The following is a 16,090-nucleotide window of genomic DNA, read 5'->3' as shown; positions in this document are numbered from 1 at the left end:
TGGGGGTTCAGGCTTTCAGCTTTCAGTTAATATTGTTAAAAAATATCCCTGCTCTAGTAATATTGAAATGTCAGTGGGAACTGAAGAGAGGGTTTGTAATGCTGAAATCCTCTTAAGTTATGTATCTCGTGATATCAAGTTAGCGAACCCTGAAAATATTGTTAGTCTCCACCAGCCACTGTATATTAATCATACAGTTATGTTGTTGTTTTTCTTTACAATGTTGCTCATTGTCGATCCAGGTCTCTGGTTTGGCATGAAAGGCCAGAAGAAGGGTGAATAAACCCATGTGCTGTGCTATGCTGTGCTGTGCTATGCTATGTTATACTAGACTATGCTGTGCTGTGCAATGCTATGCTATGCTATGCTATACTATGCTATGCTATGCTGTGCTATGCTATACTGTGCTGTGCTGTGCTATGCTTTTTTTGAGTGTTGAAGATAATCACTCTGGTTATAAGACTGCATGGAGCCATATTCTCTTTTAAATGCATATAATTTTTGTTCATCTCTTGTGTTCTTGGCTTACGGGGTACACCACCATGCGCTCTCTCCCTCTTTCACATTGAAATGTCAGTTCTAGACTATGGGTCAGGGTATGGCCACCCCTGAGGCACACACAGAGCAAAGACATGCAGGAGAGCTGCATGTCTCCTCTGCATGTAACCTCTGTGCTGGAGAGAGTGACAGTGTAAAGACAGATGTAGTAAATGTTGTGGAAGGTGGTGTCCTGTGTGTATACACCCGCTTGGCTTCGAGACTTAATGTTCTCAAACCTAAAGCCAATCTCTGATCTGAGGCTTGGTCTTCCCCAACACTCACCCGTGCTACCACTGCCCTAGACCTCACCTGCTTTACCCCCCCCCCCCCGCCCATCCCTCCGTCTGTGTCCCCAGAGAAAGGATCGAACCACAGCCTGCTGCCGGTGCCCGAGACGCTGGGGGTGGTGGAGGACATGGCCAGGAAGCTCCTGGGCGAGGACGAGGTGGCGGCCGTCATGAGGCACTGCAGGCGGGTGAGTCACTGCTGTACTCCCGGAGTCACGGCACCGCTCTCCCACAACGTGGGCGTTGGTATTGGGCAAGTCGCTGCGCTGTAGCAAGTCCGTGTGGCCTGAGGCGCTGCTGCAGGAAGGGCTGCTCTGGCCTCTTTAATGATAATAATGAGGACTGTAGTCTAATCTACCACCAGAAACACAGAACCTTGTTTTTCCTGGCCACTGTTGCCTTAGGCTTGCTCCTGTGGGGGGTTTAGACCAGGGTTGTCTGTGAAGCGTATTGTGACAAATGTTTGTGAAGTGCGCTATACTGTATAAATTCATTTTGATATGATTTGAGTTGATATGAACAAAGTGTGGGAGGCAAAAGAAAGAGACCAAGTCACATTAGCAGTTCAGTCCCTTAACATGACCAATTTCTTGCACTATCTATCTACAAGTGGTGAACAGAAGGCCAGTGTAAAATGACTTACTATGGTGTTGGGCGTCAGTGTGGTGCCATGACAGTCAAACTGTGTCTAGAACTCTGCGGAGGGAATATGACACCAGTTTTCAAAGAGAAAGTCAATTAGCTTATCTTGGTAGATGCTGTCTCTGCATCCTTCTAGAATATTCTGCGAATCTTGGATTGGATTTATATCTGGTGACGGAGAAGGCCATGACATATTGAGGATAAAATCAGTATCATGTTCCTCCAGCCAATGGGAAGTTACTTGCGCTCTGTGGAAGGGCGTGCTCAGAAAAACTGCACTCTTTGCAGGAGAGAGGCATTAAGATGAATATGATCTCTCAGACCCATTAAGTAAGACTTGACGTCGACCTCGCTTTCTAAGGTTATGTGTACAACCAAACTGTAGCAGGAAAATGTGATCCACATAGTTACGGAACTAGTCGAACCCACACCTGTTGAAACACTTTTATTTTTCCTGTATTTGGGTGTCTGTCGGTCAGTCAGTCAATTAACACAGACAAAGAAGACAAAGCTGAACTAGCACTCTGTGTTCATGTGCCTGTCCCTGTGTGTGTGTGTGTGTGTGTATGGATACACAAGTCATGGATTATCCTGGTAATTTACAGCAAGTATCAAATGTACTGGATGGTTCCGTTCTGCTCTGCACTGTTCTGTCACTGTCACATTCAGCAGCTTCTTCAGCCAGATCAGCCATGAGTCATCAGGATGACTCTGCATGAGGAATTAGCCTGGATCATACAAAGTGGGATTAAGTGACTCACCTGACACTTAAGAGGCCCTTGTCGATCCGTACAAGGGTGCAGCAAATTATTATTTCGCTGATATCACTTGTTGTGTGAAAATCCTCTGTCATCCCACCTCTTCTTTCTCTCCTCTTGTTTTCTGATCCCTCTCTTTTGACCCTCTCCTTCCTGTGCAGTTTGCGTCAGAGCGAGTGGTAGAGGACCTGGTGCACCCCCTGCTGGCCATTCTGGACAGGCCCGAGAAGCTGCTGCTACTGAGGGAAATCAGGTAGGGTGAGAGCGAGGCGTGTGTGTGTGAATGTGTGCGTGCGTGTGTGCATGTGTGTGTGTGTGTGTGTGTGTGTGTGTGTATGTGTGTGCATGTGTCTGTGAATGTGTGTGTGTGCGTGTGTGCGTGTGTGTCTGTGAATGTGTGTGTGTGCGTGTGTGCGTGTGTGTCTGTGAATGTGTGTGTGTGCGTGTGTGCGTGTGTGCGTGTGTGCGTGTGTGTCTGTGAATGTGTGTGCGTGCGTGTGTGCGTGTGTGTCTGTGAATGTGTGTGTGTGCGTGTGTGTGTGCATATGTCTGTGAATGTGTGTGTGCATGTGTGTGTGTGTGTGTGGTGTGTGTGCATGTGTCTGTGAATGTGTGTGTGTGTGTGTGTGTGCATGTGTGTGTGCGTGTGTGCATGTGTCTGAATGTGTGTGTGTGCGTGTGTGCATGTGTCTGCGAATGTGTGTGTGTGTGCGTGTGTGTGTGTGTGTGTGTGTGTGTATGTCTGTTCATGTGTCTGTGAATGTGTGTGTGTGCGTGTGTGTGTGTCCTGGTTGATGAGCAATTACAGCTGTACTCAGGGAATGCAGTTAGTTTGTACTCCCAAAAGGCATACTTGAATGAACACATTAATAAGTAGCTAACCAGTCTCACTAATAAACCTAAAACTCATTCTCCTTTAGCACATGGGAAAGTAAAGGGAAGATTCAGCCTGATAAAAAACAGGTTGAATCACACTCAGTGGCTGATCACTGATCTGAAATCATCCTGAAAGAGTGATTATTGTTCACTCATATGTGGCAATCCTCTTAAGCCCTCCCTCCTTCCCTTCTTCTTTCTCACCCTCCCTCTCCCCCCCCCTCCAAAATCCCCCTCCAAATCCCCCCCTGTGCCTCCAGGATGCTCATCCACCCCACGGACTTGGGCCGCTTCGACAGCATGGTAATCCCCTTCGAAATGGAGGCCTACGACATCCTGAAGAGCCGATCTGGTGAGCAAAGCGTGTGAGATTAAAAGCATACTATAAAATGCTAATGAGTCTGGCTCTCGTAGATCTCACCGTGGAGACTCCTGGGAACAAAAGAAATAAAATTTAACAAAGCCTAAAATTACATTTTTCACATTAGTCAGAGCCACCATACGAAATTTTTGACGTAAAGGCTGAGTTTTGTGTAGGTTTCTGATGTGACCCCCTGCAGTCTGTTAACTGCAGTTACAGAAACTTCTAGAATGTGTTGTGGTTATGTAGGTCAGCCTTTAAAGGGCATATGCATAAGCAGAGGAGGCCTGTCCTGTTCTTCACTAATTCCTAAATCTTGCCCTCACCCCCCCCTCCCCAGTCAGGTCCCCTGCCCTACGTTCGCCTCACACCAGCCTGGTCCCGAAACGTCACCTCATCACCCCCATCCCAGGTCAGTACTCTCCCCTTCCAAACCTGTCCCTGCAAAGGATCTTTCAATCAGTTTACGTCTGAACCCAATTTCTATGGAACACCTGTCCAATTTGTTCCAAATTAATTATTTGAAATCAGTAAATTGGTCATTTAGGTTGTTGTATCTAGCAACAGATTTCAGATTTAAAATTTTGTCATACTGTATCTGTGAATTTGGAAATCTGTGGTGGAGAGATTAGCCCCTTGTGTATAAGATTAATGAATACCCACCTCTCTCCCTCTCCCTCTCTTTTTCTCTCCCTCTCCCTCTGTATTTGTATCTCTTGCCTTCTCTCTCAGTTCAAATCAATATGCATCATTGGTATGAGCTGCATTCTGCATAATTAATAATATAATTCCCTGTAATTTTCACCCGTGCTCCTGAAGGCACACTGAGTATTTTTATTTCTTTTCAGCCCAGCTCTCAATTAATTATGTTTGATTGAGCTTCCTAATTGGGCAACAATCTCATCTCGCTTTCTTATCACATCTCTCCCCTTCTTCCACACTTGCGCTCCCTCCCTCTCTACCTCTTCCCTCTCCCTTTCCCTCTCACTCCCTCCCTCTCTCCCTACCTCCCCTCCCTCTCTCTTTCCCTCTTATTACTCTCTTCCTCGCCCTCCCTCCTGGGACCGAGCGGGTTGTCAAGGAAATTAAACCTCCTGGCGCCATAGTCTCCGCTCCCTTTCTCTCCCCCGGCCTGTAATATCCTGAGCCAGTGGAGCGACCCACCGGCCCTCGAACCCCTACTCATACGCTCGCACTCGCCCCAACACCGATATTTAATGATTTAATCCTCCGCCGCCCGCTCGTTCCTCACTCCCTTTGGAACGTCCCTTCCCGCCCTCCGTGTGTGCGGTGAGCGTGGTCAGCGGCGGGGTTTGTGTACATCACTCTCCGTTTACAGCGTGCTGTAATGAGCCGTAATCTGAGGCCTCGGTTTTAAGTAATTACCCCCCTAGCACCTCCCCCCCCCCCCCCCCACTGCTTTATTTTACCAGCAGGGGTGTTCCACCATCGCCCCGGCCCGAATTCCCCATCTCTCAGTCCGGCCACCTGACCATCCCCTAGTGTAATTGCCCAAACGGATTCCTACGCCCCCCTGAAAATGTGGTGCGTGGGGGAGGGAGTTGCAGGCTGCTTAAATGCAGTCCACTCGTTCTTTCGTTTTGCGTACTGTGCCATTAGAATAATGAGAGGAATTTACCGCACACCAAGCGGCTGTTTTCGGATGAGATGTTTAAGAGAGGTCCTGGGGAACTGTGGTAATGAGAGACCCGGTCGTAAGGAGTCGGGGATTCCCGGCTGTCCTGACAAAACCCCAGACTGGGCTCTCTCAAACCTCCACCGTATTATCCCCCGAGTTTAACTGGCTGGGAATTTCTCTTCCTCTCTAATGATGTGTGGTGAGCATTGTGGCATGACATTTCCACCTTTTACTGTTAAGGGCTTTCAGATAATGAGGCAAAAATAGTATTATTATTATTATTATTATCAACATTATTATTATTATTATCCATCCATTCATCCATTATCTATATCCGCTTATCCTCGGCAGGGTAGCGAGGGGTGCTGGAGCCTATCCTAGCGTGCATTGGGCGAGAGGCTAACGCATTTAGAGTCTCCAGTTAGCCTACTTGCATGTCTTTGGACTGTTGGAGGAAACCGGAATGGAAATGTTATTATTATTATTATTATTATATTATTATTATGTAGCAAGGCCCATCTATTTCTGCCCTGACAGCTTGGTGCCTTTGCACAATGAGCGCAGTCACACGGGCTGCGGAGCAGAGACTGAGTCTCATTCACTGCAGCAGGGCTCTGTCCCCCTGCTCATTACCGCCGGCCTCAGTCCGCCTCTTGAGTCTTGAACGAAAACCATTAGCACACGAGGAAACAGCCGTGCATTGTGGGAGAGCCTGCCGGCGCGGGCCCGGCGCGGAGCATGTGCATTGTGCCGCCGCACAGAGGCGTAATTCAAGCCCTCCCGGGCCGGCGGCTCCGGAATCGGAGAGAGAGGCCACGCCCCCGGCGCGCGTGTCTGGGTGTGCGGAGTCGGAACTCCGCCTGGTTCCGGCGGTCGCGAACTTCCTGCTTGGGCTTTTGTCGCCTTTGCTGCCGTAGCACCGGGTGAAAGGGTTCACCTGCGCTGGCCTGTGCTGTACAGTAACTGCCTACGCTCGTTTAACCCTCTGTGTAGTTTCATTAGGCCTGGATGAACATCAGTGCTCTTTGAATAGAGCAAAAAGAAAAAAGAATATGTAGCAATAATTGCCAAGGGAAGATGAGTTTGTCAGCAGCAGGAGAGGCACAGGGCATGAAATAATGACATACATTTAACCGTTAAAAACAATCTGCATTCGTTAAGCAGCACAGGACACCTTTGCCCTTTCCATTTTGTGTTGGCGTGGGAGAGACAGCCCACACACCAATTACAGGACCAATTGTACAATAATGATGAAATTGAAAGGAAAACTCTAAGTAGGAGTCTGTCAGATATCCATTTGCAAAATCGTGTAGGGAGAAACAGCTGGGTCCAATGAAGTGTGCATTGAAAACATACCTTAGCGATTCTGAAATGGCTCATTCCCCAAAATGAAACAAGCACACGTTACATTTATGCATTTACTGGACTGTTTAATGTGGACCAGTTCTGAACTGATATTTAATTTGTTGATGTGGAAATCGGTTATGATTAATTCGCTAGAAAGTGCTGAAGATAAAATGCTCTGTGCAAATTGAATTGAGAGTTCAGGAAGAAGTTATATGTACATATCAATATCTATCTAGTGATATCAGCAGTCAGAAAGCAATTGCCAATGTTTGGCTCCCGTGGGACAGTACTGCACTGTAATAAAACAGGGTGAAAAATGGATGAATATCTCTAAAATGTTATCATTCATCACAGCTGGTATTTTTTGTTATCTTGTGAAGACCAGGAACCAGTGCCCACGATAAAACTCTCCACTGAGCATTGCTTAAGTTTTAAATAACCGGCTGTCTCCACAAGTACTGAAACTCAAGACAAAATGCATCGTACACTCCTTATAGTATCATTTAAAAAAATAATGTCACAGGTCCAGTGGCTGTGACTGCGTAGGCTGAATTGCCCTGTTGGGGAAGTGAGGTGCCCGTTCATTCGTGCCCAGTTTAACTGAATGTTAGCTCTGTGGAGTCTGGAGCCTAGCCCGTTAGCGAAGCCCACCTTCTTAATGATCCGACATTAGCGGCGTTTCGCATGAGTGACGCTCCTGTTTCGTCCTCAGACTACAGGGGAGGCTTTCAGCTGCACCCCTCGCGGGACCTGGAGAGGGATCGGCAGCTGATGGAGGAAGTAGAAAGGCTCCGCCTGTCCAGGTCGCCGGACGCCCGCCAGCGCCCCTCCAGGGCCTTCACCCCCCTGCTGGACATCCCGGTGGACGGCTACGTCGCGGACCCCCCCCGGCGTCGCCCCGCCAGCCCCGCCAGCCCCGCGTACCCGAACTGGCTCCTGTCCGATTCCCCCCACAGCACGGGCCGGCGCTCCCCCTCCAGGACAGAAAATGGTATGGCCCGTCCTGTCCGCTCCGACGAGGCGCCCTTGCGCTCCGCCGGAGACGCGGGCGATTCCATCCCGGAGAGGGGGAGGTCTCCGTTCAGAAACGGCCACACTCGCGCTAGAAAGGACAGAGGGGGGGAGCCCAAAGAGGACGGGAGGGACGCCGCGTATCCGCCGGCGAGCGCGCCCCGCCGCAGCCGGCCCCCGCTCTCCCTGGTCTTCGGCTCTCACGTGGACTCTGACCTCCCAGCGCCCCCTGCAGTCAAAGCGGGGAACGAACACGCGAAGGGTCAAGCCCCTTCTTCTTCAGAGAATGGCCATTCTGGTGCTGCCCCAGTCCAGGAGTATGAGCTCACCACTGTCGCTATCTCCAAGACCAAGCAGTCTTTGGGTGAGTTATACCAGAGATAGCCCAGATAGTTCGTCTGCATGTACTTGATACTGTGTATTCAGTATAATGACAATGTAATGCTATGTGTGTGTAGGCTGATAGTCTGAAGCTATTTTGTATGAATATTACTCAGTCAACCCTTCTCAACTCATACCAGGGGACCCCAAACATTTCTATTTCAATCCACCCTAAAATGACCACCCTGTGCCTTAGAACACCCACCTGAATATAATGGCTAACTTTTGACTCCTTTATCCAACGCTACACCACATCACTACAAGTTGCAGTGTAGTGGCTGTTTAACGCACCTGTGAAATAGCCATAGAAAGATGCCTAAATCATGACCTCATTATGGTCTATACGAGACGTGTCCTGTGGGTGGAATTCTGTTGCTCAGATTAAATGGTGACCGCAACCTAAGACAACTTTAAGCCTTTAAGCCTTTAAGCCCTTATGCCTTTTAAAAAGCTAGAGCCCCTTAAAGAGGAACTGCTCTGATGCCATGACATAGGGTGTGTGTATAATTTTAATCCGTTTATTTAGTTTAGGTTCTAGGCATTTTACACAGCATGTGTATACACAATGCACAATCATCTAGACAAATGTGGGAATCAAGGCCTCTGTGCCTGTACCTGACTTTGAAAACCTTTTGCATCTATTAAAATGGCATCATCCTGAAGTGCAAAGTTTGTATGCTAAATTTTCCTCTCAGTTTACAGTGGGTTCAATACCAAATATCACCAGCAGATGGCAACACATTTCACACTGCTAATGGATTTCCATTGGAGCGGGAGGGAGATTAATCTAAATGTGTCTGTCAGTCACGGACAGAGCCCTGTCACATCCTGTATGGTCAGGTTTGAAAAGAACAATGAGGTGTGCCAGTGAAAACCCTCGGACAAGGGAGCTGGGAAGATGGATGTTATTAGAGGCTTCATAAATTGACTGGCTTCATTAAGCCTCGCTCTTCTGTTGAAGCTTGTTTCTTCAGTAGTCTTGAAGGGATTCTGCAAACAATCACTGTAATGTATTATTAAGTAATTATAATATGCAATATCTGCTGAGATAGGCTCCAGCCAGGAATAAGCAGCTTATAGAATGGATGGATGTGTAATGTCATAATGTTAAAAGCTTCTTTCGCTGATTACCATCGTTCTGAGGCATCGTTCTGAGCATGCCCAGCTGAAGCCCCTCCCCTCCCCTCTCCTGTCACCACAGGGATCAGCATCTCAGGAGGGGCAGAGTCCAGGGTGCAGCCAGTGGTGAAGATAGAGAAAATATTTCCAGGAGGAGCCGCGTCGACCTGCCAAGTGCTGAAGGTACAGCAGTTTCATAAACCCCGCCCACTTCATACAGTACCCCTCTCATTTACCAAGCATTCCTTGGCAAATCCAACTCATTTTCAAATCCAGCTCAGATAAGGTAATACTGAATGCTCTTCATTTAATCAATGCTGATGGACACCCAGCCAGTTTCATAACATATCTTCCATGATTCTCACTCATTATTTATTTGGCAGGTTGCTCATTTGTAACCTAAGAAGGCTATCACTGCGACCTACTTAATGCACAAAGATGCAGTAAGGACTAAATACACCATGTCTAGTTAACACTGTATGTTAACCCCCACCCCCACCCTCCAAATACAAGATACAAACCTGAACACCATCTCTGGCCAGTCAACTCCATACCCCCCCCCCCCCCCTTATACAGACAGGCCTTTGAAGAAACTCTTAAAGACTCCCCCCTTTCCCCCATATCCGTCAAAGTGAAATAAGTTGGGGGTCGGGGCAGAACCTGCAGCTGGGAAGGTTGCCAGTTTGTCTGAGCTCGGCTCCTGACTTGTGAAGCAAGGCTCCCAGATCCTTTCAGAGCGCATGATAAAAGCCACTAAAGTCTGAGTACAGTTTCTCACATTGGTGGGTCACAAGAGGAGAGCATGCAGGGAGGCTACTGTGGAGACCGGCATAGAGTGGTAATTACTAATTAGGCAGTGCTTAATTAAACTCCTCATTCATTAGCCCCACAGGGAGTCCAGCCAGCACTATCATGGAGGAGGGGGGTGGGGGGCAGATGAAGTTAAAGGGCTGGCAGCAGAATTGCCTGTCAGACCCTCTTCCCCCCCCCGTCCACCAATCCAACCCCTCACACAAAGGCCAGTTCAAAGGGAGGCTGACAAAGCTGGGCTTGTTCCCATTTTAAATGGGGGGAGCTCGTCCTTTCACTATAGCGACTGCTGCAGTTCCTGAGTCACCTGAGACTTACGCATGTAGCATTGTAGTGAGGGTGTGTGCGTGCACGTGCGTGCATATGAGTGTGTAGGCGTATGTATGTGTGTGCGTGCGTGTGTGCATAGGCGTGTGTGTGTGTGTGTGCGTATGTGTGTGTTTGCGAGCTTGTGTGCGCACACTAGTGTGTACCTGCTCCCCCCATGATCTCCAGTCGATCAGGTCTTGCACATCCTGCATTATCATCATTGGTTAGCCAATGGGAGGCATGCGCATTGTAAGATTGAGAACGTTCGCAGGATCAAGTTTCTCGGCCACCATTCAAGATTGATGAGGTACACAGAACAGGCAATAAACAAATTGCCCGTTGGTGGCTCAACACAATGGTCTGATCCTCATATAAGCTGAGGAACAAGCCTTCTTCATCTGTGGACATGGCAAGCACATCTGTGGTTAAAGCTTGAAAACTATAACTTTTTTCATCCATGTCTTCACATTTTGGAGTGCAACCCCCTTTTCCTTTCAACCTTGTTTACAAAGACTGATCAATGCCCTTTACCACCTATGATAACTCTATCTTTGAACAGTTTGAGTCGTCGGCATTGGGAATTTGATTAATCTTTCATGGTCTTCGACCCACTTTTTCACAATATGGAAACTCTTGAAAAAGTTAGGGTTAGGGTTAAGGTTAAAAGAAGAAGACAACAACATTGGTTTCCATCATACAATTTAAAAGTTACATTACCAACTAATCCCAGCACCAATTCATCTTCACTTTCTTCCTCCACTCCGACACAGGCACACAAACACACACACACATACCCAAGCAGTACTCCAAGGGGCCGAAGTGTGTCTTGGACTTAATTAATAGATTGTGCTTTAATTACCCAGACACACAAAGAATAAGGTGTGGGGGAGGCGTGTGATTTATTTTCACAGAGAAAATTATCCACTTGCCTGCAATTACTCAATGAGATACTTAAGCACATAATGCTTACAACCTACATATAATCCCTGTGAAACCTTATTGTCTTTCTCTTGTGTGGCCCTGAGAAATCCTGTGTCTTGAATTTAAGAGCCAGGAGGATGTGGTGGGTTTGTGGTTCCCCATTGAGACAGCAAAGTAAAGCATTATAGGGTATTTACAGGGTATTTATTAACCCACAAGCTACCAGGAGTGTTGTGGAAAACACGTCAACACGTTGTTGATTTAGCAAAGCGTTTACTAATATATGTTTAAATACTGCAACCGCCATCAAAACCTGTGTCCACGAGCAGGTGTTGGAATGTGGAGTGCGTGTACGTGCGTGCGCATGTGTGTACGTGCGAGCACGTGTTCGAGCTCTAACCCCTGTGTCGGCAGGCCGGGCTGGAGCTGGTGTCGGTTGACGGGGAGTCCCTCCGGGGGGTGTCCCACCAGCAGGCGGTGGACGCCATCCGCAGGGCTTTCAGCAACAAGTCCAAAGACCCCATGGTGTTCGTGGTGAAGGTCCCCAAGACTGAGGACAGATGAGGGACCGCGGACGCTGGACGCGGGGCAGGGGGACTAACGAGGCCACTGTCGGGGGACGTAAAATGGCTGCCGAATCGAGTGGAAGTGAACAGTCACGCCACCTGCCCTCTCCACGTACTATGAGTCATTCGGGAAGACAGATGCTCATGTTCAACCCCCCCCCTCCCCCCCACCACCACCACAAGGATAAATTCCATACACAGAAAATAAGTCAAAAATACATGGTAATATGTTTATGAATGTCTCAAATTGATGGCATATTATCAAATGTAGAAAACATTTTTTTTTCCTGAAAATGCCAGTATAGTAATACAGCATGCAATTTTACATCATATATTAATTATATATACATAGCTGCAGCATGCTATAAGCTGTGGGAAAAAGACACCTGCCAAGCAGGTGAATGATGTAAAGATTAAGGAATAAACAATTTTACAGTGTGAATGTTTGATAATAAAGAAACATTGTGACATTTTCCATTTTGCAGAACTGTGTAATTTCAAGTTTTATTCATGATAAACATGAGGGTCATATATCTGATTTAAAAAACAGAGGTCCACACCAACTTCTTGTTTTTGTTCCAATTTTATTAAAAACACAGTAAATTTGTACAAGAAATTTACAGCATGAAAAATATACATACAATGGCTACATATACCGTGGATTATAAACTATAATATAGAAAAAAAAATGTGACTAGTACACAAACAGACATGTAGTATATATGCAGAAGTTGGGAAAACGGACAACAGAAAGATTTTTAAAAAAAAGGATGCATTACATTTGCTTTGGTCTATTCACAGTGTGGCTACTTGCGACAGATATGTATGCCATGTAAAGAATCTAGAATATGCTGCTGTGTATATAGTAGGCCGATAGGAGTATTTACACGAGGGGGTTTTTAGTACAAACGAGTCTGTTCAAAGTTCCCAGAGGAGCTCCCTTTCAGCGCTCGCACACTGACCCCTGCATCGCGGGCACTGGCGTTGCATGCTATTTACAACAGGGACATCGCAGCGCCGGAATAACAGTCTGGCCAACGTGAATAAACGACGGTTCAGGATGAAACGGAACTTCCCCTGAGCTGACGCCTGCTCCTTCACAGTCTTTCAAAGGCGGTCAACAGGAAAACGCCTCACAGAAGAGGGAAAAACTGCATGCAGTATGTTGGGAGGGAGGGAGGGTGGTGTTTTTCAGTACATTACTGCCGCTTCAGGAAAACTACCAAGGTATTTGCATAAAGCGGGGGGAAAAAATCTTATAAGAATGTGAACAGTTAATTTAGAAGATTTTCCCCTTGGAATGAAAAACTCTTGAGGGGGGGGGGACTTTCTTATGGGACTTACATGACAGTCATTACACTTTTACAATTGTAAAAATGTACAGTAAACTCCAAGCCCCCCCCCCCCTAAATTTTGTAAAGTGAAGATTAGATTTTTCTACTGAAATGATCTCTTGGAAAAAATATTACTGTGTTAAAATGCCAGGAGCCTTCTCTTAAGGAGGAATATAAAAAATGCATATTATACAATATATTCTTGTTTATATATGAATCTTCTACAGAAAGTGTGCTCTTGTGTTAGTTTCTACAATGTGTACTTTTCAGGTAGTTTTTACAGTGCAGAACAGGAGGGTTTAAGCTAAGATTGACAGTCCCTTTGGAACCAATGACCTGACAGGAGTTCCTAGTGATATTTGTGACACAGTTCAGTCTTTCTGCTTTGTGTTTCAGCTTTTAATACAAATTAAAGTAAGTGTCCCCCCCCCCCCCCCCCAAACCCCAAAGTAAGGGTTCCTATGCTTTCCCCCCCACTGCAGTAAATGCATGACATTTTCTTTTTCATTTCAAGTAAGAGAAAAGCATTGACATAATCTAACACAATCCTTAGAAGAACATATGAGAAAATAAACATTTTTTGTGCTGAAATACTGCACATACAAAAATACTCCATCTTAAAATTAGAATTGCTTATTGGGATGGTTAACAGTCCAGTTTCTTTCACCCGATACAGAGCACAGGGCTTAAACCCTGGAAAGCCATCGTTTACTGAAATTATGGCAACCCTGACACTCTTCCCTGCAGTTTAAAACTGTTTCAAAATAAATTCGTTTGACAATGTCAAACAGGCAACAGGGAAGGTCTTCCCGTGGGGTGTTGAACTATCGCCACCGAACACACGGCAAGGGTGAACAAGACGTACAATAATTAGCACGCGAGCTAAAAAACCGAGGCTTCCTGCTATTCAGGCTTCAGGGGTTGATGTCATTCTCCATTACAGATGCTCACGCGCTAATTCGCGCTTCTGAACGCCGCTGAGCTCACAGCAGCCAGCATCGCGTACTATAAAAAGCGCAGCAGCAGCCCTCTTGAGACTCGCGGGCTGATTGCACCGGGCGAAAATTTTACCGTGACCTCCCTTCCCTCTAAGACGCGCAACTGTTTATTTCGGCGATTAAACGGCGATAGCACGAATCCTGTTTACTTCAAGCGTGTTGTTTTATTCAATGGAGCCTAAATGAGCACGCACGTGTCACGCTGAAGCAGTAATGGCCTCAGTGGGCTCATTAAGGAAGTAGACTGTATGCTAAACTAATTCAGGCTCATGCAGGGGGAAACTGAACCTATGCCCTACATCAGAGAGGGGCAGACCCTTGTGTGAGCAACTGCAGGCTCACCCACAGGGATAGACTGTAGCGTGAGCTAATTCAGGAACATCAAAGCAGGGTAGGCCCTACTGGGGAGCACCCCAGCAGCTGAAAATCCAGCAGCTCCCTGGACTGTATCCACCTTTGACCCCAGCAACCCAAGTCATGTGACCTTTAAAAAGAATCCATACCTCCCGAGTCTGTGAGAAACATGAAAATATTTTGGAAGAGTGTCACAAACCTGTGTGTGTGTATGTGTGCTTGTGCATGCGCATGTGTGTGTGAGGGAGTTCTTTCGTGATTTTGTGGATATTTATGACTTCTGTTCGCAGGACTCCAGAGCTGGTGACTCAATTCATCCTTCTTACTGAATTACTGTTCTCCCCTCTGTTATTTGGAGATAATATTCCTTCCCCTGAGGGAGGGGAAGGTCAATGCTGCAGAGGTCACTGTTCTCCCTAACGCCTCCGAGCGCCATCCCTGTGACACGGTTACGTCTCCTAAGAAACACTTTCGGCTCCGGAACGTTCTGGAGTACCGGCTGCGGAACACGGAGCCTGGCTCAGATCTCCGTGGCGGTGATCTCCTCGAAGTGGATCTCGTTTCCGGGCCCCTCGACCTCCTCCAGGTCCCGGGTCTCCAGCTCCAGGCTCAGCTCGCGCATCACGCGCTCCAGGTCCCGGTTCCGCCGGTACATCTGGACGTAGTTCTGCTGCAGCTGCTTCTGGTAGCGGATCACCTTCTCCTTCTCCTCCTGCCACACCCGCCGCTCCTCCTCGAAGGCGGTCAGCTGGTCCTCGCCGCGGCGACGCTCGAACACCAGCTCCGCCTTCAGCCGCTCGGCCTGCTGCCTCAGCCCGAGCAGGGCGTCGCCCCCCAGCCGCTGGGCCTTGGCCTCGTCGCTCTCGTAGGCCAGCAGCTGCTCGTCGCCCTCCCGGTAGGAGGGGCCCATGACCAGGCCCCGCCCGTGGGACAGGCCCAGGCAGTTGGGGGCGGGGCCCAGGCCGCTCAGGGCCTCGCGGAGGCGGGCCGACTCCTCCTCCAGCCGGCCCACCTTCTCCCGCAGCAGCTCGGCCTCGCTCTTGCGGCGCTGCAGCTCGTTCTCGCACACCTCCAGCTCCAGGGTGCGCGTGCGGGCGGCGGCGTGCGCCTCCTGGGCGCGGGATTGGCTGGCCTGCAGCTCGCCCCGGGCCTCCCGCAGCTGCGCCTTCAGCGACACGATCTCCCCGGCCCGCTGACTCAGGTCCGCCTGCACGTCCTTCAGCTGCTGCTTCAACAGGGAGATCTCCCCCGACTTCTGACACACCTGAGACACACACACACACACACAGACACATACACACACACGCGCACACAGAGACATATACACACAGACACATACACACACACACACACACACACACACACACACACAGACACACACACACACACACACACACACACACACACACACACATACACACACACACACACACAGACCGACATATACACACAGACATACACACACACATGCATACACACACAGGCGTACAGAGACACACACACACACACACACAGAAATATACACACAGACACATACACACACACGCGCACACAGAGACATATACACACAGACACATACACACACGCACACACACAAACACACGCACATACAGACACACACACACACACAACACACAAATACAAGCACGCACACACACAGAAACAAACAGTCAGGTTAGCTACATGCATACAAGATCCCCTCTCTAACCAGGAACATGATTAACATCACAACAGCACGCCAGAAATCTTAGCTGCTCCTCCTTTCCCCACCCCTCAGTCAAACTGCCCAAACCTCCCTCTTCCTCATCTTAAACACGCCTGTTTGGTATCTCACATT

The 16,090-nt window shown here is 48.1% G+C and overlaps 2 protein-coding genes across 6 annotated transcripts in view; one reads left to right on the top strand and one right to left on the bottom strand.

The window, feature by feature from the left end:
* The window catches only part of LOC135247471 (PDZ domain-containing protein 7-like), a 23,462-nt gene extending 11,422 nt beyond the window's left edge, over positions 1–12,040 (top strand). The window contains exons 10-17 of one of the 2 annotated variants that reach the window (XM_064320955.1): positions 243–275; positions 897–1,015; positions 2,389–2,480; positions 3,364–3,455; positions 3,805–3,876; positions 7,163–7,825; positions 9,044–9,144; positions 11,416–12,040. In XM_064320955.1, coding sequence (XP_064177025.1) covers positions 243–275; positions 897–1,015; positions 2,389–2,480; positions 3,364–3,455; positions 3,805–3,876; positions 7,163–7,825; positions 9,044–9,144; positions 11,416–11,565 — 1,322 coding nt within the window. In that variant the 3' untranslated portion in view covers positions 11,566–12,040. The remainder of the gene's footprint in view (positions 1–242; positions 276–896; positions 1,016–2,388; positions 2,481–3,363; positions 3,456–3,804; positions 3,877–7,162; positions 7,826–9,043; positions 9,145–11,415) is intronic. The other variant, XM_064320956.1, reaches the window with a different exon arrangement.
* A 91-nt stretch (positions 12,041–12,131) lies between these two features.
* The window catches only part of lzts2a (leucine zipper, putative tumor suppressor 2a), a 53,324-nt gene continuing 49,365 nt past the window's right edge, over positions 12,132–16,090 (bottom strand). For all 4 annotated transcript variants that reach the window (XM_064320951.1, XM_064320952.1, XM_064320953.1 and 1 more), the window contains one exon: positions 12,132–15,517. In XM_064320951.1, coding sequence (XP_064177021.1) covers positions 14,774–15,517 — 744 coding nt within the window. In that variant the 3' untranslated portion in view covers positions 12,132–14,773. The remainder of the gene's footprint in view (positions 15,518–16,090) is intronic.

The sequence above is a fragment of the Anguilla rostrata genome, chromosome 2 (assembly GCF_018555375.3).
Source record: "Anguilla rostrata isolate EN2019 chromosome 2, ASM1855537v3, whole genome shotgun sequence".
Taxonomy (NCBI): Eukaryota; Metazoa; Chordata; class Actinopteri; order Anguilliformes; family Anguillidae; genus Anguilla; species Anguilla rostrata.
The sequence above is the reverse complement of the archived record's forward strand: the minus strand, read 5'-3'. Positions and strand labels throughout refer to the sequence as shown.